At 42.1% G+C, this 18,092-nt stretch overlaps 1 protein-coding gene across 8 annotated transcripts in view; it reads left to right on the forward strand.

Moving 5' to 3' along the window:
• SLC11A2 (solute carrier family 11 member 2) overlaps positions 1 to 18,092 on the forward strand; it is a 120,174-nt gene that overhangs the window by 23,459 nt on the left and 78,623 nt on the right. For 5 of the 8 annotated variants that reach the window (XM_051961600.1, XM_051961602.1, XM_051961603.1 and 2 more), the window contains exons 9-16: positions 628 to 783; positions 2,446 to 2,604; positions 2,884 to 2,970; positions 3,472 to 3,591; positions 5,103 to 5,252; positions 6,630 to 6,703; positions 10,515 to 10,668; positions 13,168 to 13,221. The exons of the other annotated variants lie outside the window; for them this stretch is intronic. In XM_051961600.1, the coding sequence (XP_051817560.1) occupies positions 628 to 783; positions 2,446 to 2,604; positions 2,884 to 2,970; positions 3,472 to 3,591; positions 5,103 to 5,252; positions 6,630 to 6,703; positions 10,515 to 10,668; positions 13,168 to 13,221 (954 nt within the window). The remainder of the gene's footprint in view (positions 1 to 627; positions 784 to 2,445; positions 2,605 to 2,883; positions 2,971 to 3,471; positions 3,592 to 5,102; positions 5,253 to 6,629; positions 6,704 to 10,514; positions 10,669 to 13,167; positions 13,222 to 18,092) is intronic. 8 annotated transcript variants of the gene reach the window in all.

Consider the following 18,092-nt stretch of genomic DNA (forward strand, 5'->3'; position numbering starts at 1 on the left):
GGGTTTGGCCTGGACAGCAGCCTGGCAGATTTCCTTAGCTTCCTGAGTGATTCTTGTCACTTCCTCATAGAATGGATCCCAAATTGATGCTATAGTAGAAGGTGGGAGAGGCTTCCTTTTATTTGTGCCAGAAAACATAGATTCATGGAGCTTTCAAAGATTCATTCATGGAGCCCATGGCCGGGCAGGGCAGGCAAGGATATGTAGGAAAGAACAAAACGGCCTCTTCCTTCTGAATCCTTACAGATTGATTTTGGCTAGTCGGCCGGGGAGAACTGAGCTTTTGAGCTCTCTGTAGCTCTAATTGCATGTAGACTAAACCTCAGGTGCTGAGGCCGATTTAAATGATTTTTTTAGATTAGATTTTAACTCTGTGAGGCTATGAAGTGCTGGGCACCCTCCTGTCTCCCATCCTGTGTTCTTCCTCCTTCAGGATGGTACCCAGGGCCCAGGCCCAAAGGCCTGCTAGCCCTGCTGTCCTGGGGAGCAGAACTTCATTCACGTCAGGGTAGCCAGGTAATGGGCACTGTAAGCTCCTCTGTAGCCCGGGGCTGGAGCACCTGTTGGGTAATGGTACCTGACCTTGTCCAGGATGTAGATGCTAACCACTCTGGTGTCGATGTCCAGTATGTTACAGTGAAGCCCAACCAGGCTGAGGTGCTGAAGGGTATGTTCGTTCCTTCTTGTTCGGGCTGTGGCACCCCGCAGATTGAGCAGGCCGTGGGCATTGTGGGAGCTGTCATTATGCCCCACAACATGTACCTGCACTCCGCACTAGTCAAGGTAAGTGAGGTCAGACCCTGAGGGTCCTGTAACTCACTTGGAGTTCTTTCCCTCTAATAACAAGGGAAGCAGATTTAAGTAAATTATCTTTTTCCTCTTAAAGGATCAGCTTTGCAGCTCTTTTCAAAAAAAAGAGTCAGGGTCTCTCTTCCCGGGCTGCAGGTTTTTTTCACATGATTGAGCCGTGTTCCACGAGACTGCCCAGTAGGACTAGAGGTTTCCAAATTGAGGTTTAAGGGGATTGTAGAAAGGCTGAATGCCTCCTGAAGCAGTTTTCTTGTTCTCTCTTAGATCTTGGGGCGAGGGGTGGGGCCAGTGCCAGAAACCATCAGGGCTTATCATATGTCCTTCATCTGCTCTTCATGCCCTAAGCACTTAGCCAAGAACTGGGGTTTCCTGGTGTCTTTTCCCTCCTTACCCTTAAGCAGAGTCAGGTGAAGGGGCTAGTTACCTTGTTAACAGGCCAGGGGAGGCAACCTTCAGTGACCCACCAGTGTGAGGGGGCCTGGTGATAGGGCAGGCGATCCAACAGTTTCCTCCTCTTGGGGGTGAAGATGGGCTTGGTGCAGGGGGGAGGAGGGATGGGGAAGATTATAAAGGAGAAGCCAAAAGTCAATTTGTGGTGGAAAAGAAAGTGAGAGGGCTGCCTTGTGGCCACTTCTGAGAGCCAGACACAGACAGCCACTTGGGCTCTGAATGAGGTTTCTTAAAACCCTAGGTCTCCATAGGGCTGGAAAGGAGGATTGCCCCCTGGCAAGTCACAGAGCAGAGAAGAGGAAGAGAATGTCCTCTTGCTGGTCCACATAATTCTATAAAGTGTTTTTCCCTTAAAAATGCATTTATTTCAGTTCTTCAGTGCTGCGGGACAGTAGAGAGGGTTGAGTTGAGATCCAGCACGGGATAGCCATTGTCCCCAGTCACTTGGCCTCTTACACTTTCCTCTGGTATAAAATCGGGACAGTAACTATACCTTTGAATTTACAGAGCACAGGGTGATTTCTCTCCTTCCTGCCTTCTGGCCTTGTCTTCTGTCAGAGGAGAGACCTTCTGGTTGGTTGATTGAAATCAGAAATGTCAAAGTCACATAGGAAATGCTGAATATCAGCTGAGTGGACCCGAATTCGAATTTGGACACAGTTTGTCTGCTGTGGGCCACGTGACCCTAGGCAATTATTTGTTTTCATTTTACAGATGAGGAGATCTCTTAGTTTCCTCATCTGTAAAATGAGAGCAAATAATTGCACCTACCTCACTGGATTCTTGGGGTAAAGTGAGCATTTTGCAAACCTTAAAGCCATATGTAAGTGACAGCTATAATACTGTTATATTGAAATACAATTATCAAAATGAATATTTAAAAAATATATTTTTTAACTTCCAGTTAAGCCTCCTTTTGGTGCCTTCTGCACTGATAATTACCTTTTATTTATGAATTTTATCTGCACTCTATTGGATACCTGTTTTTCCTCCTGATGACATGGAAGCAGGTTTTGCACAGGAACTGTTTGTTCACGTTTGTCTCTATCCTTCTAGTCTAGCACATGAGAGGTCTTGTTAATTGTTAGATCGCCTGCCCATCACCAGGCCCTCCTCAGGTTGGTGGGTTACTGAAAGCTGCCTCCCCTGGACTGAGCTCACCACTGCCTCTCTCTGCCTCTCCAGTCCAGGCAGGTAAACAGGGCCAACAAAGGGGAGATCCGGGAAGCCAACAAGTACTTCTTCATTGAGTCCTGCATCGCCCTCTTTGTCTCCTTCATCATCAACGTCTTTGTCGTCTCTGTCTTTGCCGAGGCCTTTTTTAATCAAACCAATATGCAAGTGGTGAGTGAGTGTGAGCCACACAGGCCGAGGGCTGAGGGAGACCTTGCCTGGGGAGCGAGGGGGGCCAGCCTGCCCAGAGAGACAGGAGGGAGCAGGCCAGCACCCTGCTTCTGGGATGGGGGCTCCTGAAGCAGACTCCGGTCCAGCCTTTGTCCAAGCAGGTCCTTTGATTAGCTGTCTTATCTGCAACAACTTTTCTGGAGCCTGCTGTAGGGGTCTGCTTCTAGCTGTGTCTCTTTTCTTCTGAAATGAAAAGCTCTTTTATCTGTTGGATTCCAGCATGAAATCTGCGTCAATAACAGCAGTCCTCACAGTGACTTGTTTCCCAAAAGTAATACCACGCTGACTGTGGACCTCTACAAGGGGGTGAGTGTCTTCACATAAGGTTGTGGGTCCACAGGAGCAGGTTTTTATTTATTTTTAAAATTTATGTTTAGTAAACATTGCTTTATCAATTGTTTTGGGAGAGAAAAATCATAGCAAAGAGGTAAAACCGTGGGAAAGATGTGGTGATTTACATTCATTCTCCTTAGTTCTTTTCCTAGGTCCAAAGTGCATTCCCATATTCCCAAAGTACAGGTGTCAGGCTGATCAGACAGGTATACGCCCCTGTAAAAAGTAAGATCAAAATTAGGTCAAAAAAGGACAGTAAGAGTCTAGAGTTGGGTGGGAAGGCTTAAGGATGGGAAGGTTAGTTTCCCATCAAAAACTTCTTTAAATTTCTAAGTCCCCAGCCTCTTGCTTTGTGTAGGTGGGGTCCATTGTGATGACCATGCAGAGAAGAGGAAACCAGGAAAGGAGTTCTTTCGTTGGAGAAGTGGGGCTTAGACTCCCACATTTACCTTTTCCCTCCTTCTCTTTCTCCAGGGTGTGGTTCTAGGATGTTACTTTGGGCCTGCAGCACTCTACATCTGGGCAGTGGGCATCTTGGCTGCAGGCCAGAGCTCTACCATGACCGGGACCTATTCTGGCCAGTTTGTCATGGAGGTACATGCTGTTCCTACTGGATTAGGCAGGAGAGCGGAGGAGGGAGGAGGGAGGTGAGATAGGTAAAAGAGGCTTACAGCTTTCTTTTTTGGGGGGGGAGGAAGGGTGCCAGGCAATTGGAATTAAGTGAGTAGCCTGAAGTCACACATCTAGGAAGTATAAAGGATCTGGATTTGAACTCCAATCCTCCTGACTCTAGGGCCAGTGCTCTATCCACTACACTATGCAGTTCTCCCTTTTTTTACCCTCGATTTAAAAAAACAAAGAAACAAACGTTATTTATTTAAAACAAAATGCAAAAATTAAAAAAAAAAAAGATAAAGAAAATTAGAAAAAGAGCTAAAAATATTTTCATGTGCCCAGCAGAACCTCAGGGAGGATTCAAAATATGTAACAACAAATCTCCATTTCAAGATTGCATATATAATAACAGACATATATTCATGGTGTCCATCTTTGATTCCTTATAGATTATTCTTTTGTTCTCTACTGTACACTTTTTATTTTATTCTTATTTTACCCTTTTATCCCCTCCATTTCTTCTAAGCAGGTTACAGTTAAGCAGGTACAGTTTATGTACGTACACATACACATATCTATATACACAGTTACACACACTTCCATGCATTCTCATATTGCCACATGTACACATACATAGATATGCATCTACAACAATGTTAATCTTACTGACATAAAAGGTAGATTTCTCACTTGACTGAATCAAGTTTGACTTTGATTTCTAATTGACTTTTTTTCTAATAAATTTTGCTCTTGATCATTGTTTTAGTGTTTGTGCATAACTCCTCTTTACTATTCCTTCCAACTCTTCTACTTAAATTCTGTTCATTCACTTGTCTTGCTATTGTTCAGCCTCCCTCCACTCATTGATCTTTTGCTTATCTTCCTAACCTTTTCCTTTCCTCTTTATTCCATTCCTGTTAATAAACATGCCTTATCCTGCTCCCCTTATTCTGCACACCCTTCTATGCCCCCAAATTATCCTCTTCCCTCTTATTATTTTTATCTTATAGATTTTGGAAGGTACTATACATTTTTTAAGTGTTTTTAAAAAATAGCTTTTTATTTACAAGATATATGCCTGGATAATTTTTCAACATTGACAACTGCAAAACCTTTTGTTCCAATTTTTCCCCTTCTTTCCCCTCCCCCCCCCCACCTCTCCCAGATCCCAGATGGCAGGTAGACCAATACATGTTAAATATGTTAAAATATATGTTGAATACAATATATGTATATATATCCATACGGTTATTTTGCTGAAGGTGCTATACTTTTAATGAGATATATTTTCTCCCTGTTTCCCCCTATTGCTAATGTAAATAGGTTTTCAGAGCTACCATCTCTCCTCCCTGCTCTGATGCCTCTGTATTTTATAACTTAGCACTTACATTTGTTCTCACCTCCTCCCCCCTTCCTAAGATTTCCATCTGCTCCTGATTCAACTGGGATGGGTGGTGTTTTTAGCTCTTAACTATTGTTCCTTTCTTCAGGGATTCCTGAATCTGAAATGGTCACGGTTTGCTAGAGTGATCTTGACACGTTCTATTGCCATCATTCCTACGCTATTGGTTGCAGTCTTCCAGGATGTGCAGCATCTGACTGGGATGAATGACTTCCTGAATGTGCTGCAGAGCTTACAGGTGAAGAGGCAGCCCTGGGGGGTCTAGATTTTGAGCACCCCCTGGGTATAGCTGGGACCCTGTTAGAGGCAAGGAAGGCTGAATGAGAATCCAGCATATCAGCTCCCTTCCTTGGCAGTGGGGAAAGCCTGAAGGCCCTGCCTTGGTTCCCTGTCAGATACCACCTCCTTGGCTGTAGCCTTTCGTGTTTCAGCTCTCTGACCTTCAATTACTTCATCTGTTAAATGGAAATGGTAATACTTAGGCTGCCTCAGAGACTTCTTTGAAAAATTGTTTCTTACATTTTTCATCTTCTCCACAAGCCATCCCTTGTAAGAAAGAAGAAAAATGTTAATCAGTTTAGCAAATGATCAAATCAGTATGACCATGTTCCAAATTCATACTTCTCTGTGGGATTGTTCAAGGAAAGTATTTTTTAGGTGAAAAGTACACCGTTATAATCTAGAGGACAACCTGGTATGAAAAAGAGATCAAATATGTAAAAACATCAGCATGAACTAACAGATGACCATATTAACTAATCTTTATTGAGCATTTTCTGTATGCTTAATGGGAAGTGACATAATTTACTAATGTCATTAAGGGTTCTGGGGCTCCAAATAGCTGCTGATCTGCCTGATCCTCTGTGGCAGAGATACCTATCTAAGGATAGGACAGGCCATACTTTGTGGCAGACTCAGTCTCTGCTTTGCTCCATTGCTTTTCTTTGTCTTTTGCTCCAGGGGCTTCCCCTTCCTCTGGATCAGTACAGAGTCTCCTGGTGGGCTTTTAGGGCCAGTCTCTCACCCTCCATCTCCAGCCTCATTGCCCCTATCTGCATCCCAACCATGCTGGTCCCTAGCCTTCATTCTCTGGTCCCCTAAACCCCTTAAGTACTTTTGCCTACAGGAGACTTAAGCTGCTCCTTCCACTTACTCACAACCCTCTGGAAAGAGTAATTTTTTATTTATGTTGTAGCCCAAACGTATACTCCTTGAAGGAACACTTTTTTTTATTTTCAGTTTTTTATGATGTTTGGCACATAGTTGGCAATTAATACATTTGGTCCTTGAATTGAATGAATGCTTATTCTGCAGAGATGGGGAAGAACTGTGTTATAAAGATAAGGTTGAGTAAAACATTTCTTTATAACATCATTGCTAAGTGGCAGTGCTGGCTATTCTGGGGAGTAGAGCCAGGGTATATGTCAGAGCCATAGGAGTGATTATGTGTAACTGGCATGGCAATTGGTTAGGGTTTTGAGAAGCGGGAAAGAGGCTAGAAGATAGAGATGGTCTGAGTATGTTTTCTCTTGCTTTTGACTCCCCGGTGCCTGTCACTTCTGAAGTGATTCAGATACGTAGGGCTCCTCTCTCATGAGAGTTCTCTCTTTTTCAGCTTCCCTTTGCTCTCATCCCCGTCCTCACGTTTACCAGTTTGCGCCCAGTGATGAATGACTTTGCCAATGGACTGTGAGTATGCCATAGATACTGCTCTCCAACTCCCTATCAGAGGTGCCAATGTCCTTGAGGAAGTAGAATCTTAGTGATCTAGTAACCCTAACAAAAGGCATCATTCTGGGAATCAAAGACCTTTTGGAGGGCACCATTTAAAATGTGGAGAATATTTTTTCCCTCGGGGATCTATTGTAGTGACATTGTGTCATTACAGTAGTGGTGATGTGGAGAAATTTTATTTAAGGACCTACTGTGTGCAGGGCAGAACACTTTGCTGGGTGGAAAAGATAGAAATAACTGAGACTTTGTTCTCAAGGACTCTACAGTTTTTACTGTGCAGTAATATAAGTAATACAATTATTACAAGGAGAAAATGTGCTACAACCAAGTGAGATAGCCAGGCATAGAACTATTTGAGGAAAATTACTTTCAGTTGGGAAATCCAAGGGAAACTTCATGCAGGAAGAGGGATTTGATTTGCACTTTGAGGGAAAAGTGATTACAACATGCAGGATTGGGACCAGGATCACCTATTCCTAGCATGAGAAATGGCTTGAATCAAGATGAAGAGGTTCAAAGAGATAATGCAAGAAGGGTAGAGCATGGTTGGCTGAAATAGAAAGTATGTGAAAGAATAATAGTGGGAAGTGTGGATGGAGAAGGTAAGGCAGAACCTTGTTCAAGTAAGTCTGTGACCCCAGTGTTAGGTCTTTTTGACTTGTTTCAATTGTAATGGGAACCACTGAAGTCCTTTTGTTGTTGTTGTTTTTAATAGTAAAAGAGTGATGTGATTAGTGCTACATCTCAGGGGGTCTTGTAAAAGATGGATCTAAAACTAATAAATTAAAGGCAAGAGAGGAATGATTCTGTTCAGACAGTCTTGTGGAAAAGAGATAGGGGAGTTTTGAGGTGGAAAGATGGAAAGGAAAGAATCCCAGCAGATATTATAAAGGTGGAATTGAGAGCTTGTTAATTGATGAGGTGATAGGGTGTAAAAATTCAGGATTCTGAGCTACCATATGGGTGACTGGGAGGGGCAAGTTTGGGGAGAGTAGGATGAGTTGATTTTTAGACATGCTGAGTTTGAAGAACTCGTGAGCTATTCCCAGATGTGGTCAGTAATTGAAAATTTGGGGCTGGAGCTCTGATAATTGAGCACAGAGACATAAAATTGGAAGTCACCTTCATAGAGGTAAAATTGACACTGTAAGGAGTGGATGAGATTTCTCAAAGGAGACTGGAGCAAGAAGAGAACAAGAACTTGGGAATATTTCTCTTTAAGGAGAGGAGATCATGGAGTCATCAAAAGAGCCTGAGGTCAGAAGGAAACCCTGGGAATTCCCTTCTGTGGAAGCCAAGAGGGATCAGACTCAGGGAGGTATGCCCAAAGCTGAGACAAGAAGATGAGGTCATTATTAGATTTAGTGAGTGGTGATGGTGGAAAAGTTGACCTGAGTGGCTGGAGTCCTAACAAAAGGCTCTGCCCAGGAAATTCACTTATCCTCTCTGCCTTCCCCAGCAGAATTCTTTCTTGGTCTAAAGGGCTTCCCGCTCCCTTCATGATGCCAGCCAGGGAGCTGAGCATCCTCTGACTGACTTCTGTATTCAGAGGTTGTAGGGGTAGGAGGAAAGTTTTTGCTACATTTTCAGACCAAAAGAATACAATCACAGCATTGTAGCTTCAGAAAGGACTTCAGGCCAGTCTCGTCTAGCACATCTGTAAAAGGACCCCTCTCTCCCATTAGCCTCCGGACAAGAGAAGAGATTGTCTGCTTCTGCCTACAGACACCATCCCTACCCCACCCATTTTTGGGCAGCTTGAGTTCTCAGGAAGCGTTTCCTGACATCATCAAGCCAAATTGTACCTTCCATACTTCCTTCCTGGTTCTATTTCAAATTCTTAAACTGCCGTCATGTGCCCCTTCTTTTCTGCACGTCACACATGCCCATTTCCTTCAGTATTGCTTTTGCTTCCCCTGAACTTAAACTCTGTGACAGTTTTCCCCACAGCAGTCTGCTTTCTCATTTATAAGGGTAAACTCACAGTGTTAGAGCTGGGAAAATCCTGAGACATCATCAGATTCAGGGTCCTTGTGCTTATAGAAGGGAGACTGTCCATTGAACTGGGGGCAGAGAAAGCCAGCCTTGACAAATAGATTTCTGACTCCCAAGTCCAGAGTTCTTTCCGCCATAGCTGCCCAGGCATCAAGCGCTCGGTTTGGCCTCTTTCTGGTTTCCACAGGTCATTTCTCACCTAGCCCCAGGAGCCTCTGTATCCACCTTGGCCAGTGGAAAAAGTCTTGAAAAGACTGCTGAACCCCTCTTTTAGATTTTTATGTCTGTTGCACTCGAGGGAGGCATATTGCAGAAGCACACAGTGTCAAAGGGGGAAACTGTATAGGTGATGGAGTTTCTCAGGACTCCTAGTTCTCCATCTACACTCACTGGGAATTAAGCCTTGTTCTTTCATTGGCCAACAGTTCCATCTGGTCAAAGATGCTAGATTTGTTTATATTTAGATATAGTTGTTCTATGATGGAGTAAGTTTGACAAAAGTTTGTTTCAATCCTTCTACAGGCTGTTCCTTATACTTCACAGATAATCTCTTACTTTCTGCCTCTAGTTTGATTCATGCTTGCCTATGGGTACCAAAAGACCTCTCAGGCCAGAAGTGAAATGAGCTCCCTGAGTCCCCTTAGAGTGGAAATGTCTAAGAGAGAGACTTAGGCTTTCAGAGGAGCCAGGAGAGAAGTCAGCCAGATCTCATGTGAAAGGTAGTTACTGGAGAGTATTTCTATATTTGAGGGCATCCTCAATATACCCAATCTTTAGGTAATTTAGGGCACATTAAGAATAATTATCTTTTTTTTTTTTTTTTTTGGTGAAGCTTTATTGACTATAAGATACTATGTAAATCTGGTTTGTAATCAAAATTTCTCCTCATTGTTTTTTAAAGCTTTTTATTTACAAAGCATATGCATGGGTAATTTTTCCAACATTGACCCATGCACAACTTTTTGTTTCAAATTTTCCCCTCCTTCCTCTCACCTCCATCCCTAGCTGGCAGGTAGTTCAATATATGTTAAATATGTTGAAATACATGTTAGATCCAATATGCATATACATATTTATACAGTTATCTTGCTGAACAAGAAAAATGAGATCAAGAAGGAAGAAAAAGAAAAACTGAGACCAAAACATAATGCAAGCAAATAACAACAAAAAGAGTGAGAATGCTCTCTTCATCACTGAGTAAGTGGAACTGGTTTGAACTATCTCATTGTTGAAGAGAGCCACGTTCATCAGAATTGATCATCGTATAATCTTGTTGTTGCCATGTATAATAATCTACTGGTTCTGCTCATTTCACTTAGCATCAGTTCATGTAGGTCTCTCCAAGCCTCTCTGTATTCATCCTGCTGGTCATTTCTTACAGAACAATAATATTCCCTAGCATTCATATACTACAATTTATTCAGCCATTCTGATTTATGGGCATCCACTCAGTTTCCAGTTTCTAGCCACTACAAAAAGGGCTGCCACAAACATTTTGGCATATGCATGTCCCTTTCCTTCCTTTAAGATCTCTTGGGATATAGGCCCACTAGAAACACTGGTAGGTCAAAAGGTATACACATTTTGATAACTTTTTGAGCATAGTTCCAAATTGCTTGCCAGAATGCATCAGTTTTCCCACATTCCCTCCAACATTCATCATTATCTTTTCCTATCATCTTATTCTCCCTAATTTTGAAAACTCACACATCTTCGACTATTGTGGAACAACTATTTCTTTAGTGATATTAACCAACTCTTTTTTTTGCAGGGGCTGGAGGATCGCAGGTGGGATCCTTGTTCTTCTTATCTGTAGCATCAACATGTATTTTGTGGTTGTCTATGTTGAAGACCTCGGGAACATGGCATTATATGTGGTGGCTGCTGTAATCTCTGTGGCCTATCTCTGCTTTGTGTTTTACCTGGTGAGTGATTCCCAAGGAGTATTTGGGGAAGGGACCATAGATAACAGGATTGTGGAGACGTCCATTGTATTATTGGATGGGGTTAACATTTAGAAACAGAGAATGATACAGTGTTGCATATGTTTCCCAAACTTCTAGGCCCTTTGCAAGATTTACAGGAAACTAACGATTATTTTTCCCCTAAAATTCTGCCTTGGTTCCTAAACCTGCCCTTTCTAAGCCTTTCCTTTGAGGTTTCCTTTCTGGTCCCCCATCAAAGGCTAACAGACACTAAAAATCAAGATTCCCAGAAAGTTCTATTGAAATTCATCCTCTGGGTCAAAAAGAGAAGCCACAGACAGGGCTTTCTATCAACTTTTCCTTCCTTATGGGACCTTTTAGTCCATTATTTTTCCTGCTTTACTTGGAGCCTTCAAAGTGAGAGCACAGTCTGTCTCCCTGTTCCCTTAGTCCCATAATGAAAAACACCAAGGCAAGGGTGTTTTTTCTGAGCCCATTTCTGGATAGGATTCAGGAGGCCCATGACCTTGGAGGTGGGGAAAGGAATATCTTTCTTTTCAGTAACTTTTAATTGAAATTTAACATTTTGTTCAATCATGAATATAAGCAATACACAATTATTCTGGGATGAGTTGAATAGGTGTCAGCAAACACAAGGCTCTATGATCCCAGAAGGGACCACTCTGGCCAGCATGAACCTTCACCATTCCATCCTTCAGGGGGCCTCCCTCAGGACCATTCCTTCTGTCACCACTGCCGCATGGCATCAAGTGCTCCCCTGGCCTGGCTGGCCTTGAGTTCTTACTACAGCCAGACATAAGCTCAGCCCCTGCACTGATCCATTCAGTGGGCCTGGAAACAGTTCAGTGTCACCTCTCCAGCTCTAGCAGTGTACCCTCACAAACTGGGCCTTTGCCTGTGGGAGGCTGGAGAGTTAGACCCCCAAGTGTCAGAGTCATCTTTGCGCCCTTTGCTGGAATTCTCTTCCCTGCACACTTCCCTTGTCTCCTGACTCCATCTCTCCCAAAGTTCCCAGCCATTCTGGGGCAAGCTGTTGCGCTTTAATTTTTTATTTAATTGTTTATTGAATACCTGCCGTCGGTGCAGGGCCTTGTGAAGCTCTGAAGTGGCGTGCTTCAGAGTAAATAAGTAAGCATCATCCTTTTTTTTTTTTTTTTTTTTTTTTTTTTTTATAATAAATTTTATTTTATTTAATAATAACTTCGCATTGACAGAATCCATGCCAGGATAATTTCTACACGACATTATCCCTTGCAATCACTTATGTTTCGTTTTTTCCCCCTCCCTCCCTCCTCCCCCCCCCCAGGATGGCAAGCAGTCCTATATATGCTAAACATGTTGCAGTATATCCTAGATACAATACATATTTGCAGAACCGAACAGTTCTCTTGTTGCACAGGGAGAATTGGATTCAGAAGGTAAAAATAACTCGGGAAGAAAATCAAAAATGCAAATAGTTCACATTCATTTCCCAGTATTCCTTCTTTGGGTGTAGCTGTTTCTGTCCATCATTTCTCCAATGAAACTCAGTTAAGTCTCTTTGTCAGAGAAATCCACTTCCATCAGAATACATCCTCATACAATATCGTTGTCGAAGTGTATAATGATCTCCTGGTTCTGCTCATCTCACTTAGCATCAGTCCATGTAGGTCTCTCCAAGCCTCTCTGTATTCATCCTGCTGGTCATTCCTTACAGAGCAATAATATTCCATAACATTCATATACCACAATTTACCCAGCCATTCTCCAATTGATGGGCATCCATTCATTTTCCAGTTTCTAGCCACTACAAACAGGGCTGCTACAAACATTTTGGCACATACAGGTCCCCTTCCCTTTTTTAGTATCTCTTTGGGGTATAAGCCCAATAGAAACACTGTTGGATCAAAGGGTATGCACAGTTTGATAACTTTTTGGGCATAATTCCAGATCGCTCTCCAGAATGGCTGGATTCGTTCACAACTCCACCAACAATGCATCAATGTCCCCGTTTTCCCGCATCCCCTCCAACATTCATCATTGTTTTTTCCTGTCATCTTAGCCAATCTGACAGGAGTGTAGTGATATCTCAGAGTTGTCTTAATTTGCATTTCTCTGATCAATAGTGATTTGGAACACTCTTTCATGTGAGTGGTAATAGTTTCAATTTCTTCATCTGAAAATTGTCTGTTCATATCCTTTGACCATTTATCAATTGGAGAATGGCTTGATTTTTTATAAATTTGAGTCAGTTCTCTATATATTTTGGAAATAGTAAGCATCATCCTGATGGGACATCCTTCCTGGGAAGGAGAATGGTCTCCTTGAATAGCAGAGTTCTTGGGGAGATAAGGAGGTACACATGTACTTCTACATGAAATAGACCCCATATGGAGGAAGGATGTGGATCAGTCTTCTAGGTTAAAGCTGGGCGGTTCTGCTGCAGAGGTCAGCCTTTCATTCCTTCAGTGTGAGTGACAATTTTGTCTTCTCTTTCAGAGTTGGCAGTGTTTGATTGCTTTGGGTTTGTCCTTCATGGACTGTGGACAGACGGTAAGCATCACTAAAACCCTGCTGACTGAAGAAGCCGCTGCTGGGTACACTCGCTAAGCACTGGGTTAGCCTGTTTGGCTTTCGCAGGTAGCCATCAGAGCCAGTGCGTTTCTATGGTTTACTGTGTGAACTTAGCCACATGTATGTGCCATTGCACAAAACTCTGGGGTCCCCTTGGTTTTTTTCCCTCAGGTCCACTATGTATTTTGGGATGATTGTAATGCAAAGATGTTAAAAGCATGGATTTTTTTTTTTAAATTTGTGACCTTCCCCCTTTGAACTGTGGGTGTCATCCAGGTTGGGGTTGGGAGTTACTTGTGGGCTTTAAGATGCTTTTGTTGGTATTATAGAAACACTAAACACTTCTACTCCAACATTAAGCTACAGATCATTTGCTTGAGGAGAGCCAGATTTCCTTGTCTTTCCTCTTGAGGAATATATTTAGGTGCCCCTGTGAAGCCCTTTCATTTTCTGATTTTTAGTTATTTAAAGAAAGAAAGAAAGAAAAAGGCAGAAAGGAAAGAAGTAAAGAAACCATGGCCAGAATTGCTTAGAGCTATCCTATATTTACTAATCATGCCTTTCATCTGACATAGAAAGCAGAATGAGGTTAAGCAGGATCAGATTTCTCATCCCTTTGTCATTTTAACTTTCTTCATAAATGATAGGTAGGAATGAGGAAACACTTGCACATTTCTTTTTTCATAAGCTTTAGATGGTGCCCCATTTTGGGAGCATTCTGATTTAATACCTTTTATGTGAAACTAGGGTTATTATAACACACTTCATTCACACTTAATCTTTGGCACCTGAAATGGAATGGGTGATAAGTGAGAATCTGATTTTGGCAGTTTTCACCGCTGTTGATGATTTGGTGATGATGGATGTTAATAATGATCTCATCAATTTAGCAGGCAGAAGAAAGATCTTTTTAAAAATATTTTCATTTCATTTTTTTCATTGAATAAAAGTCAACTTTCCCTGGCCTTCCCCTCCCTCCAAAACCTTCCAAAACATTTGCAATAAATGTGAAATAAAAATACTCCCACATTGGCTATTCCAAAAAATAAATGTTTTCTCCTGCTCCCCAAGTTAAGAGATTCTTGAAAGACCATAAGTCATTTTGCCATCTGCCTTAGACCTTTGCAGGCATTCTGTGACTTCAAAAGAGTGATCTAGCTATTTCTCCCCTTCACCAAATGTGCTGCTGTAAGGTACAGAGAATACTAATGTCCCATATAGTGCATGGTCTCCAGTCAGGCACTTATGCTAATTTTTTCCTTTGTCTGCCTCTAATATTTTTAGTTATTAGAAAAGATATGGGCATGGATTTGCGGGACTTGAATTCTTGGAGTTTCCTTTCCAGAGCCCCACTTGTTCATGGTGTGCCCTTGTTTGAGCCCAGGCAGCATCATTCTTAACCTGGTGCATCCAGCACTAGGTACACATAGGATGGGTTGTCACTTGTGTCACACTTGCATAATTAGAACACTAAGAAGAGGTCAGCACAGGCCATGGATACTGTGTACAGGCCTGGAGCACAGAGCAGCCTTTCTAGTCATGTAGCCTATCACATGCTTGCTCCTGCCCCTGTCCTCCCACACTGCCTCTGCAGATCTGGGAGCGCCCACAGCAAGGCTGTGCTTGTTAGTTGCAGTGAGGCAGGTTCCAGGGGATGGAGGTCTTTTCTCAGCATGGTATCTGATAAGCCTCTCCATCCATTCTCCTGCCTCAGCTCCTTGAAGTTTCAGTTGTAGTCACAAACAAAAACTCAAGATGGTCAGTAGAACATTCACTTCCAACTTAATGAGAAAAACTCTCATTCCCCGGATATAAACCATTAAGTCAAATCTTCCCAAACCAGGATACAAATCTCATTTTAATTAATTCATGTGTATTTAGGGGTGGGGCATTAGCAATTTATGTATTTGAACCATGTGTATAAGCTTTTTGAAGAGCAAGATTGTTTGATTTTTGTCTTTGTACTTTCAGCACCTTGCAAGGTGCATAGTAGACCCTTAATAAATGCTCTTGTGTTTGATGCTCTCCTCTAGCTCTGTGGTCTGTGATAAGGGCAACTTATCTGAGAACAATTCTGTGGGATTTCTTGTGGGTTCTTAGGGGTCCCTGACAGTCAGGAGTTTTCTTTGTGAAACTTTCACAGATTTTATTGACCATGAAACACTATGTAAATTTGATTTGTAATTAAATTTTTTTTTCCAATGTGTTTTCTTGGATGTGTTTTTTCCCCAGCGTGATAATTTATTAAGAGGCCTTAGTAACGCTACATCTGTCCTCATGTTCTAACTTCAGCTATTTATTAACTTGAAATGAAGTCATCATTTTTATTTAGAACTGGTAGAGAAAAGTGGCTCATAAAGTCCAGAGAATGGGCTGCTTGCAGTCAGGACCAGCCAGCTGAGTGGAACTTGCAGATCATGAGCTAGTTGTGTTAAAACACTTTGTGCAGTTCTACATAAAGGTTTTCTCTGCCATACACAGTGAGCCTTTTGTGCATCTATGTGAAAAATTACATCATTAGCAGGTGTTTTAATCCTACAAAACATGTCAAAAATAGCAAAGAATTTTTTTAATGTATTTGAAGAGTCTGATTTCTTAAATGTGAGGGGGTTTTTTTGTTTTGTTTTGTTTTTGAGGCAATTGGGGTTAAGTGACTTGCCCGGGTCACACAGCTAGGAAGTATGAAGTGTCTAAGGCCAGATTTAAATGCAGGTCCTCCTGACATGAGGGCTGGTACTCTGTCCACTACTCCACCTAGCTGCCCCTTAAATGTGAGCTCCTAAAGAAACCTCACAGAAAAATAATTCACTGTTTCTACTTAGAAGTCAGTGTGAAGGCAGAGATATTGGAATCTGGGCAGGAGAAATCAGATCCCAGCCCTGATTATCTATTAGTTGTGTGATCTGGAAACATTCATTTTACCTGCACCTGGTGGGGCCTTCCTTTCCTTTCTTCCCCCTACCCATGTCATAGTATAGTTGTGGGGAAAGTGATCACAATGTACTGGGAAGAAGCCTAAGATTTGAAGTCACAAGACTAAGGTCTCCTACGTATGTAAGGTCTTACCTTGGACACTGTGGGTCTCAGTTCCTCCCTTGTAGAAGAAAGGAATTGCCCTGCTCACATCTGTGCCAATTCTAATTCTGTGATCATTACCATCAGTAAGTTGTTTTAAAACTTCCTGGGGTCCATTTTCCCCTTTGGAGTGTTCTTTCCAGAGTCCCATTTGTTGATGATCTGCTGTTCAGACAACATCATTCTGGTTGTTTGCACGTGGCACGGGGTACAGACTACATGGGTTGTGACTCATGATACTTGCACAGTTAACTTTAAGGAAAGCCCAGTTCAGACTGTTATATCCTGTTTTAAAAAATCTGGGTGTTATAAGTGACCCCACCAGAGAAACTTGGAATGCATCCCTTTCTCTCCCCCTGATTGACTTGTGGTTTAAGTGAGTCTCCTAAGAAAAAACTCACACTAACAGGAAAGATTAAATCATAAAAACTCAAATTAACAAGAAACATTTTCTGGGGTGGGGCCCAGTAGAATGTCCTCTATCCCTTGCTCCCCAGCTGCTGGAAAGGTTTGAGAAAAAGATTGGTGTTTATTTCTGTCATCACCTGTGAATGCTGCAGTATTAATAAAGTCCAGGCTCATGCTTTGATTTCCAAACACTCAGCTATTCAAAGGTATAAACTGACTTGGAATTTTTGTGAAAGCTAATTTCATTTTTGACAGTGTTTTTCAAAGCATTTTGAGGTAGGAAGTGATATTCCCATTTTATAGATGAGCAAGTTGAGGCTCAGAACATAGTTCTGCTGAACTGGGATTTGATCTTGAGTCTCAATTCTACTCAGAATTTATTCCATTAATCTATCCTATGTCCTAGTTATCACATATTGGATCAGTTGATTTATGTTGTGGCTAATGGGAAACAGCCAGTGATAGACCAAGAGCTGCTTGCACTGTCAGGACGACCTCAATTTAAATATTACCTCAACAGAACAACTCCAAGCACTTATTCTCTGAATTGTAGGTTGCTCACTGATAAATTCTACCTCATAAGTGAGAGTTTGAATGGAGATGTGTGTGGAATGCTTTGCAAACTTGAAGGCATTAAAAAGAATTAAGTCTCGCCCTGGTATTAGAGTGCTCACTTTCCAGTAATGAGCTAAAAGGAGTTCATGGGCCAAATGTCTCCCTTTGTTATGAAGGATGAACGATTGAGTCAGTACATGTAAATAAGCACATCCATGCCTGATAAAAGTGCCTACCCTCTTCACTCATTGAACCATCCCTACCATGTGGAGCAGCATATTTCTATGAAAAAGACTTTATTTCTTATGAAATCCTTCTAACATATTCCTGTGGAAAAAAAGATCCATTTATGTACAACATGAAATTCCCATTGAACTCACAACCTGTATTTTGACTTGGTCAGGCTGGTATTGGACTCACCAACATTCAGATATTCTAGGACACCCACCAACTTTTTAATATTCCTGGCAATATCTGCAGTACCATCAACTATCAACAAGGACAGAAACAAAGAAAAAGAGAAGGGAGGAGGTGAAAGGGGAAAAAATTGTTAGGGGGTTACCTTTCAGAATGACCAAGGGCTCTCTCCTGCTGGACCTCCCCAGCCTAAAAAGAAAGATGGATGAGATCAGCAATAAACGGGCTTCAAGATTTGTCTTTGCAGGATCACACATTGATTCTGCCAACAGCATTTCTAACCCAGCAGTCTCACTTTTGTGAGAAGTGGGATGTTGCTCCCAGGCAGGGCTGGACTCTGTAAGAGTCTCTATCTTGTTGCAGACATTAGCTGTATGACCCCAAGCAGATTTCCT

Source organism: Antechinus flavipes, chromosome 5, assembly GCF_016432865.1.
Source record: "Antechinus flavipes isolate AdamAnt ecotype Samford, QLD, Australia chromosome 5, AdamAnt_v2, whole genome shotgun sequence".
Classification (NCBI taxonomy): Eukaryota; Metazoa; Chordata; class Mammalia; order Dasyuromorphia; family Dasyuridae; genus Antechinus; species Antechinus flavipes.